Genomic DNA, 12,377 nt, shown 5'->3' with positions numbered 1-12,377 from the left:
AACATCTTATTCAAACAGAAGCAGAAGACTTACCAGATTTCTATCCATTACAACCTCTATATTTAGTTCTTTACCTCGTATAAGATAACTGTAAAATACTGTCACTTAGGTTGCAGTTTATTGGAAGTTTGGAACAGCTACAATTCACTCCGCCCTCAACAACAGTGAAAATGCATTATTAGTAGGGCTGCAAACGAACCGACTCGCGAGCGGCTCGAGTCAAGCTCGAATCGAGCCGAAATCGAGCTCAAGATATTAAGCTCGGCTCGCGAGCTTGAGTATATATATATATATATATATATATATATTATTTTTTTTATTTTAAGTATATATATTTTTTTTATTTTTTTATTTTAAGTATATATATATTTTTTTATTTTTTATTTTAATAGTAAAATTACATATATATTCTTAATATTTTATTATTTATTAAGAAAAAAAAATTATTTTATTTATTTTTAAAAAAAATAAAAATAATTATTTTTTATTTTTTTCGAGCTCGCTCGAATCAAGTCAAGCTCGAGCTCGAACTTGAAATTGTCGGCTCGTCGAGCTCGAGCTTGAGTTCGAGTTCGAGTTCACTAAAATTATGTCAAGGCTCGGCTCGATTAGGCCAAAATTCGACTCGACTCGGCTCGTTTGCAGCCCTAACTATTAGATAGATAGCTACATGAATAATTAGCATAACAAAGGCAGTATTCATGTAGCCTTCCATGTTGACAGAGGTGGAGTATCAGAGGTTTTCCAAGTATTAAGGCCGGGCCATGACTATCACCCTTGACTCCAGCTGAAGCAGTGGATTCCAGTTCAGCCATATCTTCCGCAGACAGTTTTACAGATAAAGCTCCTGTATTCTGATTCAGGTTTTCAATCTTGGTAGTGCCAGGTATGGGACAAACATCGTTTCCCTGATGATGCACCCAGGCCAATGCAAGCTGTGATGGGGTACAACCCCTCTTTGAAGCAATGTCATTGACGCTCGTACATGTTCTTGTTATGCTACAATCATGCAACAAGAGTAGTAATTAGTAAAAATAACATTGAAAATGTACCTAGGGTTATAGAATTCCTATCTATTCTTGCAAGTGAAAATTACTAGTTAAATGAAGTTGATTATCTTAGCTAAGTCATGGTTAATTTTCTAATATACATGATACTCGCTTTCACCTATGTACCAATGATACATGTAACTATCTCTCACCTATGTTTTGTGATGAAAAAACTAGCTATAAACTCATTAAATTCTATAAAATTATTTGGTTAAAGTTATAAAGGTGTTTCCCTACTTTCACGAGAATACACAAGTTTAACACTTCCATGAACTAGTATTGGATCACAATTTTCATTGATGAAATAGCACTTTTAAATAATTACAATTAATGGTGCCAACTTAAATATAATTATAATAACAAAAGTGCTAAATAACTTGAATAAGACATAATTCAAATAACCATGAAAACATCACATAACAAGCATAGATAGTTCATCTACATTCCTAGGCATAAAACTAGCAAAACATAAAAGATATAAAAACTAGATCCAAACTTATATTATAACCAAATATTATAATCAATATAAGAAATAAAGTGCTTGGAGAGAAGTCACCCTTATCACTTGAGCTCGTAACTATCCATTTTCAATCCTTAATCTTCATCCTTGCTTAGCATGATACAAGATGGAATAATCTACTAAACTATACTAACTAATGAACTAAGAAGTTTTAGTAAAGACCACACTTTTGTAGTAGTTTCTCTAGGCTCCAAAGTTACAAGAAATGTTCACAAAAGACCCTATTTATAGAAGATTAAAGCTCCCACACAACTTGTTAATTTTGTTCCAAATTGCTTATTGAAATCATCAAAAGTTCTTGAAATCTTCAAGATTTCTTAAGCAACACAGTCGAAATATGATCAGAAAAATGGTCTAAAAAGCTATGTGAACAAGTTGTAAGTTACAGAACAACTTGCACAGCCACAATATGAATATGCAGATGAGGTCACTTTTTGATCTGTGTTTTTTCTACAGCAGGTTTGCACTTTTTTGATGAATCTTGAAAATTGTCCTGTTTTTGCACTAAGTTTAACTACAAATTTCTCAATAATGGAAGCTGAACTAACTCTAGCACAAAACATAAAATTTGTTTGAGTTAGCTTTCCAGTGCATTAAGAATCATGTCATTTGGAACTCTGGAGGCTAAGAAATGAGAAAAATAACCCTGACTAGTTAGCAGTCTTTTCCAGATCTTGGCAGCAGAAATGCATCTTTGTATTTTGACTTTTTGACCCTTGAAATGAGCGAATTCGACTTTGATGTCTAATAAGAAATATAGCCTTGGATCTTATATTTACAATGCTTCTAGAATCATCTCAATTCATCATTTATAGTTCAAGTTATAGTTGAAATAGCACAATGTGTCAGGGCTGTCAATCTTTTCTTTTTGGCCATGTGATTGCATTTCATCATTTGAATATTTTGAACTTCATGTCATCTCAAATCACTTCAAATAATCAAGAATCATGCAAATATCTTTTCACTTTAGTCCATTTGATGATTGCAATATTAAATCCTACAAGAACATGAAGTTTTTACCACTTGAATCTATAGAAATATACCTTTTCTTACTTAAACCACAAAATGTAAAATTTACTAGAAATCTACTTATTTAGCTATAAAAATGACTAAAACACACCAAAATCTAAGTAATAAAATACATTAAAAATATACAAAATAAACATTTCTCATTAACCTAAGGGTGTGAGGATCCAAAAATGACCCAAAAATAAGAATGACAATGGGACAGTTTTGGGATGGAGGAGGGATCCCCGACGCCCGTCCTGTTGTCATATAACTCTTCCTGCCCCGTCTAGCTTTCCTCACCCCCACGGGTGTCGATAGGGGCACCTTTATTTTTTTTTTCTCTTAACACATTACAACATAACTCAGCTATTGTTCCAGGCTTGATAAAGAAATATGACAAGAAGTTGCAAAAACTTGATTCACCACAAGCTTTAGCCATTTAGTCAAAGATTTGCCAACCTGAATTGCAAGTATCATAATAAAAGTAGAAAATAGGAAATTAACATATTAACCACAAATTGAACTATAGGTTCAAAATATAATTGCATTATGCCTTTATAGTGAATTTGTCCCCTGTAAGTTCAAATAACAAGTATCATAATAAAAGTAGAAGACGGGAATTAACATACTAACCAAAAATTGAACTATATGTTAAAAATATAATTGCATCACACCTTTATAGTGCACTAGTAATGAAGCACATGCTTTGCATGTGAACATGATGCTTTTAGATTTTTTTCTTTAAAATTTTTAGAAAATCGATTATTTTGAAGGAATAAATGTAATCGAGACAAAAAATGTGATATATAATATTTATATTTTTTTATATTTTTTTATGAATTTAGTTTGCCCTAACCAATACAAATGCACAAGCAATAAATCATTCTTTGTTCCAAGAGCACTTTTATTTTGTAACAATATCAATATTTTTGTCTTTTGGTTAAATTTAGATGACCGCAATTTTCATTTTTATGACATTTGACCTAAATTTTCTTTTTTATGCCATTTGAGTTAAATTTTTTAATTTTTTTGAATAATTTGTTGCTCCACTTTAAGTCGTTTTATGAATTGTTTATTAGTTTTAGTGAGATTTTCTAATAATTATTATTTTTTGCTAACGATGTATTGTAAAATGATCTATAGTGCTATTGTAATTATAATTGTATTTAAATATATTGAAATTTCATTGTTCGAATTTGAATAGCTTAACTTTGAATAGAAATGTTTTGATTTGGTGGAACTTATTTGTATTTCTCACTGATGACATGCTTTATGATTATAGAGTTTATATGATTAAAAATTGTAAGATGTTAAGATTATTTATTATATAATAGTCAAACTGAATTTAGATATATTTTTATTCACCTTTGAAGTACTCCTTGAAATTGATAATTTTATAAAAAAAATATTTTTTGGCTTAACTCACCATAACTCATAGGGATGTTTCAGCTTTTTAATTATTATTATGATTGGCATTGATGAATATAATATTCATTAATTGTAGTTTAATATTGTTAGTTGTTACAAGAATATGATTGATAAAGTTCCTTAAATTTAATCTTTATTGCAATTTAAATAAATAAATTTCCAACATAAAACTCTTTGCCTACCTCGGTACTCCATTTCCTAATATATTTTTTATTAAATTTTTTTTTCACTCAATACTAATATACGCATATTAAAAAGGTGCTCTGAAGACTTAATTTACTTGTATCCAAAAAATAAAAGGACTTGTGGTACTTTTTAAGAGACTCATAGTATCAATTTATTATATTTTGTTTCATGTTAGAAGTACTCTCTAAACTTGGATTTTGTAAAAAAAAAAAAAAAAAAAATTGTTCTTCTTTCTTTTAGTAAATAAAAAGTAAGGAATATTTCATTTTTGTAACTGCTAGCATGTTTGATAGTATTTATTAATGATGAAATGCAATGCAATTTGTCCATTTATTAGAGAGGAGTGTAATTTTGGCATTGCAAAAACTAATATCATTTTTTGCTTATATTATTAATAACTAAGATTCACCATATATTTTTTTATAATTTATAAATAAAATTGGTTCATCTTTTTTTGATTTCATTCACTATAACTCAAGGGATGTTTTTCATTATTGTAATTGTTGGCATAATTGATATTAATTATTGACAGAATATAATGAATTGGTTGTTCTTTTTTTGGTTTAATTCACCAGAATCAAGGATACTAAAGACTCATCATGCTTTCTAGATAATAACAGATTTATCCCATGTAAGTTCAAAAAGCAAGTATCGTAATTAAAGTAGAAAATAGGAAATTAACATGCTAACCACAAATTGAACTGTTGGTTCAAGTTACAACTGCATCGCACCTTTATAGTGAAGTTATCCCCTGTAAGTTGAAATAGTTGTGATGCCTAGTAAGTGATTTTGCACAAAAATTATTTGGGCCAGCCCTTGAGTCCACTATTATATTACATCCATAACACTGTTGTACCTCATGATTACTGCAAAACTCAAAAACTCAGGACATGCACCTGTCCCTTGCGGACTCGGGGCACGGACGGTTGCACCGTCCCGGACGGTTTTGGCCATTTTCAACTGCGCGTAACTTTCTTTGTACATCGTGTAACTTTTATTGCACATCGCGTAACTTTAGAATAAATTTTTGTGGGACCCACACATGGCGTGAAAATCGAGTTACAACTTGTAATTTCAGCCGCACAAATTTTTGAGGCCAGATCGTGGCCATTAACCGTTCAGGACGGTCATACTGCTGACCGTCCCTGCCTCATTTCCCTTGCGCCCTGTGATTACTCCACAAGACGTTAAACAGCTAAACCAAAACAAAAGTTCACGAAATAAATATATAGAACCAAACTTGCACTCATGTGCTCTTCCAAGCTAAAACCTGAACAAAAGTCCACGAAATATCAAAGCGAACTTGCTCTTCTTCATGTGCACTTCCAGGTTGACAAAGGTGGAGTTTCAGAATTTCGCCAAGTGCTAATTTCAGGCCCGTATCTCTCACCCTTGACTCCAGCCGACGCAATAGATTCGAGTTCCGCCTTATCCTCTGCGGACAGTTTTACAGACAAAGCTCCAATATTCTGATTGAGGTTCTCAATCTTGGTAGTACCGGGTATGGGGCAAACATCATTGCCTTGGTGATGGACCCAGGCCAATGCTAGCTGTGATGGAGTACAACCCTTCCTTGAAGCAATGGCATTGACCCGCTCATACAACTTCTTGTTGTGCTCCAAATTATCCGCTTGAAACCTTGGCATATTCTGCATTGAATGAATGTCAAAATTTAAGCAACTAGAATGCCAGAAATTCAAAAAAGGAATAAAGCATGTGTCATCAACAAATGAAGACAATATGATCATCGATAGTACTGTTTGAGCCGTAGAAAGTTCAGGGGAAAGAACAATCCAGTAAGGTGGATTGAGTACTCCAAGAAACATCAATTGCAGAAGGTAGATCCTGAGATACATTTCCCATTAAAGAGGAAACTCAAAATGGAAATCCAATACATTTTCATACTATCTAGACAGTATTATCAAGTGAACTTGTGACCAACCAAACTCAGTTAGAGGATGTATAGAAAAAGGGAAAAAAAAAAAAAAACAATTTGAGAGGACAGTATATAACTTTTGTCCCTAAGACCAGACGATGACATTGCAATGTGAGTCCGTTTCCCCTCAAAATTGTAAAGAGACTATTACTAAAAAATGCCATAGTTTCTTCCTTTTTTCATGTCTAGGATGTTCTTGCACCATGAAATAGAACACTCCCACTGCTTGCGCTATCTTCAAATTCGAACTAAATACAGAGCTCACAATTACTATCCTGTCTGTGCAGAAGGTTCAGTTTCTAACAATGCCAAGAACTGCATTTAATGGAATCCAAGACTACAAGACTTTTCAGATAGAAAAAAGCTTGTTATGTCACTCTGTTGGATAGAAGTTAATTAAATTAGATAGTTTTAGAAAAGCCCAACCAAATTATTGGACATCAAATAGTGCAGCAACATGTAACAGATAGACAAGAATAGGGATATTAAGCAACATAGATGACTGAGGATTTCATACTAACTATAAATATACTACACTAGATATTACTAATCTTTTTGGACATTCACAAACCTTTCTGTAGTCACCTTCAGTCAAGTTCTCGATCAGCTTTGGACCTGAAGAGAAGAATCCTTGTCCAAGTGGACTGTATGCAACAATCCCTATGCCAAGCTCTCTAAAAGATTACACCAAAATGAACTTAGAACTTCATATTTCTTCCAGACCATGTAGAAAATGAAGCAGAATAAATGCACTACCTGCAAGTGGGAATGATCTCTTCCTCGACATCTCTGCTCCACAATGACCACTCCAACTGTATAGCTGTTATTGGATGAACAGCATGTGCTCTTCTAATTGTTGAAGCTGAGGCCTCGGATAGACCTATATACTTTATTTTACCCTCTTCAACCAGTTTCTTAAGTTCTCCTATCTGGGAGAAACGGACAAGAAAATTCCAAGCTGATTTATTATATTCCATACTAAGGTATATAATCGAAATTATACATGCATAAACTAAAAGTAGTACTCGTTCAGTGCAGTGGCACAACTTTGACATAAGTACACATCAAACTGAAAGCACCATCTGATAAAAATGGCAACAAACAGTCAATAACACTTATCTAGACACCTTGTTACCTAACTCTATTGCACCATGCATAATATGATGCAAGGCCAATATCTTTTTTTTTTTTAATATCTTCTAACAGGAAAAGGGTGGAATTTAAGAAGCAGAGAGGAAGGAAGGGGGATTAGAACCCAAAATTTCTAAATCTTGAGGCCTCAACCTGAGCCACTAGACCAAGGCCTTCTTGGCCAATATCATTTATATGACATTGTTGACTTCTTCTAAACAAAATAACAGCTGTACATATGAAAATTGGACGCCAACAATTTTTCTTGATTTTATTCATACTACCTGTATTTTGAGTAATCGTACTGTAAGAAAATTTCTTCCTGCTATTCAGGAAAAGTAAAATATTCTCTGCTGACTGCACTAAAAAGACCACACACAAATCGTTCTACAAAATGTTCAGTGTAATAACAAATGAGCATCATGTACTTAAGATATCAAATAATGAAAAGAAGTGATAAGGTGGATAAATAGCATATCTATACTGAATCAGATAGCCTATCTCAAATGAAAGACAGAATGCACAGGTCTTCTGGTTCTAAAGGAAAGGTGTACAATCTATAGTATAATATCCAGCTGTATCTCTCTCAGGGCCTCAGCAGGGCTGTCAAGCTATTATAAGACAACTATTTTGGATGTTTGTAATTTTTGGGATGGCCGCTGCTATCAGCTTTATGATTGTGCAAATTAGCATAGACCATAAGGGCAACAAACATTTTTCTGCAATTTTTGAAGCAATTGCAAAAGACATGGAACTCAATTATTCTCCTCAAATTTCAACTACTTTGATCAAACTCTCATTTCATCAAGAATGAGGTGTAGCTTAAATTCAGGAAAGGAAACAAGGAGCAAACCGTGATTTCAATGGGCACACGTGTATCAATGCGATGCTGATAATAGAGATCAATGCAGTCCACACCAAGCCGCTTCAAGCTGGCCTCACACGCTGCTCTCACATAGGCTGGATCACCACGTATATTAAAATTCCCATCCTCAAAAGTCACTGCAAATTTTGTTGCTAGCTCCACTTTCTCCCTCATTCCTTCCATCAATGCCTAAAAGCATGCTTTCATAACATCAATCATTGAGAACATACACATTATTGCATGTTATAGCAAGTTGATTTATGATCCATGCGTGGCACAATCTGTCTGAATTTTCCCATCCTTAAGACTATGCTACTTCTTCCTATTGAACAGAAACGAAAGATGTTAGCATCAATTGGACTCTGTGTACATTGTCCACCTACTATAAGCACTAGAATTTACATCTTGAAATCTTATATATAATTTTAATTAATATACAATTTCATATCATTATATAACTTGGTAACTATTGCAAATACTAAATTACAAGAAACAGCATCTTCTCATAAAAAAATGTAACACCAAAAATTGCGTATTTATAGTAAATATTTAGTTATATGAAAAATCTACAAGTCAACACATTGTAAATATAAACTAATATTATTACTTCCCTGAACAAAGGTCTTGACTTCGCCACTAGATGGAAGTGTAACTCCGTCCACATTTGGATGGAAATGAAACTTAAGGAAAACAGCCAACCATGTTCCTTCCTTCCTTTCCATTATCTCCTCTCCTCTCCTCTCCTCAAAATGTCAGTCCAAATACATCTTTTCTTGGTTAATATTCGAATAGAATAAAGATTTCCTTTTTATGCAATAACACTGTAGTAATTTTTATATAGTAGTAATTATGGATGTATGTCACACATATACGAGATTTGAATTTCAAATTTAAATTCATGTTATGTGACATGATTTAAATCTACTAGTGTAAAAATATTGCACATTGACAGTGTATAAAAAATTTACTCACATAATAATGATAAATGGACTTCAGGCTCTGACAAACAAAATTAAGGGGGACAAAATAATTCAAGCTTTAAATTGCCGGGGATTAAATGTGATTTACCTGAATATAAATTTACAAATCCGAGTGACTACTTTTCAAAGTCAAAGAACAAGATTGGTTCAAGTTTTTAATTAAGGTATTAAAGGGGGTTAAGTATAATTTACCTGAATATAAAGCTACAAATCTACTCAACTACTTCTCTTCAAAACTAAAAGTACACGAGTTCCTGCACACTGCACAACTGCGGAAAACATGCAAATATGATTAAAGTTACCTTGCCTATCAGGATTTCATTGGTGTGGGGTCCATAGACATCTGAGGTGTCAAGATGGGTGATACCTCTGCTAATAGCATAGTGAATAAGTTTGATCATGTCGGGCTCGGGCTTAGGCGGCCCATAGACGCCTGACATGCCCATGCAGCCCAGCCCTTGAGCTGAAACTTCAAAGCCTTGTGAGCCCAGCTTGATTCTTGGCACTCTCACTTCTTCTGCCACTGACGATGCCATTTTCAGACAAAAACCAGACACGCAGGAAACAGTGCTTGAGGAGCAGAGGAAGAGTACTATTGGAATTGGAATATATCCACAAACACACCTTAAAGGCTTAAACAAGAAACATTTCAGATCCTAAGCTCTGCTATTTATTGACCCTTCTGGTGATAAAGTAGTATATTTGATTCTACTTCACCAAGTCAATTCTTAGGAAATATCGAATCAAACCATTTGTCATTATTTCAACAAAAGAAGCACGGGCTTCTTTGCTAGAACATATTTGGACGGTATTAAATATATGACAAAGTTACCTAATATTGTAATCATCATCGATCAGCACAAAGAATATGCGGCACTAGGAGAGTGTATTACTTTGAAAATTTCAACAATTTGTTTAATCAATACAAATTGCAAAAACAAAATACCCCTTTTGGCTAGGTGTAGTCTGTTGGATATAGATCTAAATTTTCAATTTTTTTGACTCCTTAGCGGTAGCGGTATCAAAATGCGGCTATGTGTCACCAGTGTGTAGGAGGAGCCAACCTTCATTTTCAAATGTGAAAGGTTGAAAAATTCTACGTTTTAATTGTGATAGGAAATAGAAAGTGAAGTAGTTGTGTACAAATTGTATTTTCTCAAACAATAACTAGGACAAGATAAAATCCGTAGAATAATCTAATGTTGAGACAAAGAAATAAGGGCAAATAACATTTTACGCCCCTATGATTTAGTATTTTTGTACATAACCCTCCTATAATTTCAAAAACTATACATAACATTCTCGTGATTTAGATTAAAGTATCAAAGTAACGAAAATGATCATGGTAATGAAACCTTTGAAAATATCAAAATTACCCTTGTTTAAAAATTAAAATGACTGAAGTGACTCAAATATATAAATATAATATACATGATGCACTAATATTGTATGGTTTTATATTTTATCATATAACCCCCTTATGGTTTAATACTTTACCATATAACCCCCTTATGGTTTTCAAAATATACACATAACCCTCCTGTTGTTAATAAATAATTTTCAACTTTATATAGGGGTATTTTTCATGATAGGGTGTAAATTGTTGGTTATTTTATTATTAATTTCTCCTTTTATTCCCGCCAAATATTGTTTTAACTATTAATATCTACTTATATTTGGTATCTGGAATTAAGTTCAGAAATTGGAGTAGAAAACTACAAAAAAGGAAGACCTTCTGAAGCAAATTACTTTACAAGTGGGAGTCTTCTACAAAGCTCCCTCAACGTGGCCCACAAGAGAGGAAACAAAAGGATTTCCCTTTTCCCCTTTTTGAGCTGATGAAGAGAGGGCTACGAGAGTCCTAGGAGCCGAAGGAAATAAGAAAGAAATTCGGAGAGCCCCATCCCTTGTATTCCTCTTTTGCTTTCAATTTCGGTGGGGACCACGGAGAATAGGGGAGGCATTAGTCATCTTTGGCTTTAAAAAAGAAACGGACGTACAGAGAGCTCTTATCAATAGTTTTAGCATAGCTTTAGTCTTAGTTTTTCTTTCTTTTTCCTTTTTCACACGCACGAGGTGCTCGACAATATTCTCCGATGGGAAAAATTTCTTTTACTTCTTGCTCTCTAGTGAAAAACGTGATACCTTTGCAATCAATTAATTTGCGTGGAGATTTATTTATGCGGCGTGGCTAAGCCTTTTATCTAGTCAAGGATCAATTCGACGGCGCAGTCCCGAATATCTGTGAGATCTAATTAGTTTTCACGCGTTCTTTAATTTGTTAATATTTGCACGTTGTCTGTTTGAATTTTCATGGGATTATTTTGTTAATTGGATGTCAAGGGCCCGATGTTCAATGTGACTTATTAATCTCTTGCCAATTTAGTCAATTAAATCCGTAATTATTTGATTGATTAATATTAGTGGCAACTGGCGTGTTTACACACTAGGGGAACGTGCAATCTAATTTAAGTAACTCTCGTAGCGTGTTATTGATTAGGGTTAGGTTTTTCTAGTTCTTAATGCAATTGGGAAATTAATTCCTACGGTCGTACCTAGGAGTATTTTCTGGTTAGGGGTAATCAATGGTCGTACCTTGGTTATCAATAAATTAAGGAAAAATTTGTCGTTAGATTTCATCGGCGACTATAACTAGCCTATTAATAAATTAAGTGAACCTCTCTTGCATCAATGATCGGATAAATGGACTGTGTCTGAGTAGTTGTATCCTTGGCTAGAATTTATCTATTCTTGATTTAATTCCTGCTATATTTGTGCTAGTTAATTATTTATTTTTAGTTGAATTGCTTAATTGTTTTTAGTTTCGTTCCGATAAAATCCCCCTTTACCAATTGGAATTTCAAAGAGACAAATATCCCCAGTCCCTGAGGAGACGACCCTACTTGCCACTGTCTACTGTTTAGTAATTTTTGTTAACTAATTAATTCTGGTATATCGGATTAAGCAAACTCTTCGGGAACAGAGTGAATCAAGTAACCCATTGCACACCTAGAGTCCCTGCTCCAGTACCTAGGATTAATTATTGACTACTTTTAGTGGTAGTTAGGTTCTATTTTTATTATTGCACTGGCTCGACACCTGTCATTTAATATTTTAGGTGACTCCGTTATGGATTACAAATTCTGTTACTTTAACACTTTGATCCAAACTATGAGAGGATTATGTATAATTTTTGAAACTATAAGGGGTTATGTACAAAAATACTGAACTACATGGAGTAAAGTGTAATTTGCTCAAGAAATAATATAAGTCA

The 12,377-nt window shown here is 33.5% G+C and overlaps 1 protein-coding gene across 1 annotated transcript; it reads right to left on the bottom strand.

Annotated features, from left to right (window-relative positions):
- Positions 1–5,135: 5,135 nt before the first annotated feature.
- LOC113736481 (auxin-induced protein PCNT115-like) lies at positions 5,136–9,868 on the bottom strand. The gene is made up of 5 exons (XM_027263488.2): positions 9,406–9,868; positions 8,112–8,312; positions 6,884–7,056; positions 6,699–6,801; positions 5,136–5,840 (listed from the first exon to the last, which is right to left on the bottom strand). The coding sequence occupies exons 1-5, from the start codon at positions 9,637–9,639 to the stop codon at positions 5,505–5,507; spliced, it is 1,047 nt and encodes a 348-aa protein (XP_027119289.1). The 5' UTR covers positions 9,640–9,868; the 3' UTR covers positions 5,136–5,504.
- Positions 9,869–12,377: the final 2,509 nt, after the last annotated feature.

Source organism: Coffea arabica, chromosome 3e (assembly GCF_036785885.1).
Source record: "Coffea arabica cultivar ET-39 chromosome 3e, Coffea Arabica ET-39 HiFi, whole genome shotgun sequence".
Lineage (NCBI taxonomy): Eukaryota > Viridiplantae > Streptophyta > Magnoliopsida > Gentianales > Rubiaceae > Coffea > Coffea arabica.
Note: the sequence above shows the minus strand (reverse complement) of the source record. Positions and strands in the feature narration are given on the sequence as shown.

Bases quoted from the DNA above. Each gene is read 5' to 3' on its own strand.
- LOC113736481 (XM_027263488.2), bottom strand. From the start codon at position 9,639: ATGGCATCGTCAGTGGCAGAAGAAGTGAGAGTGCCAAGAATCAAGCTG. The intron at 8,313-9,405 runs GTAACTTTAATC...GCATGCTTTTAG, and splicing joins ATGAAATCCTGATAGGCAAG to GCATTGATGGAAGGAATGAG. The intron at 6,802-6,883 runs GTAGTGCATTTA...GTAATCTTTTAG, and splicing joins GAGATCATTCCCACTTGCAG to AGAGCTTGGCATAGGGATTG.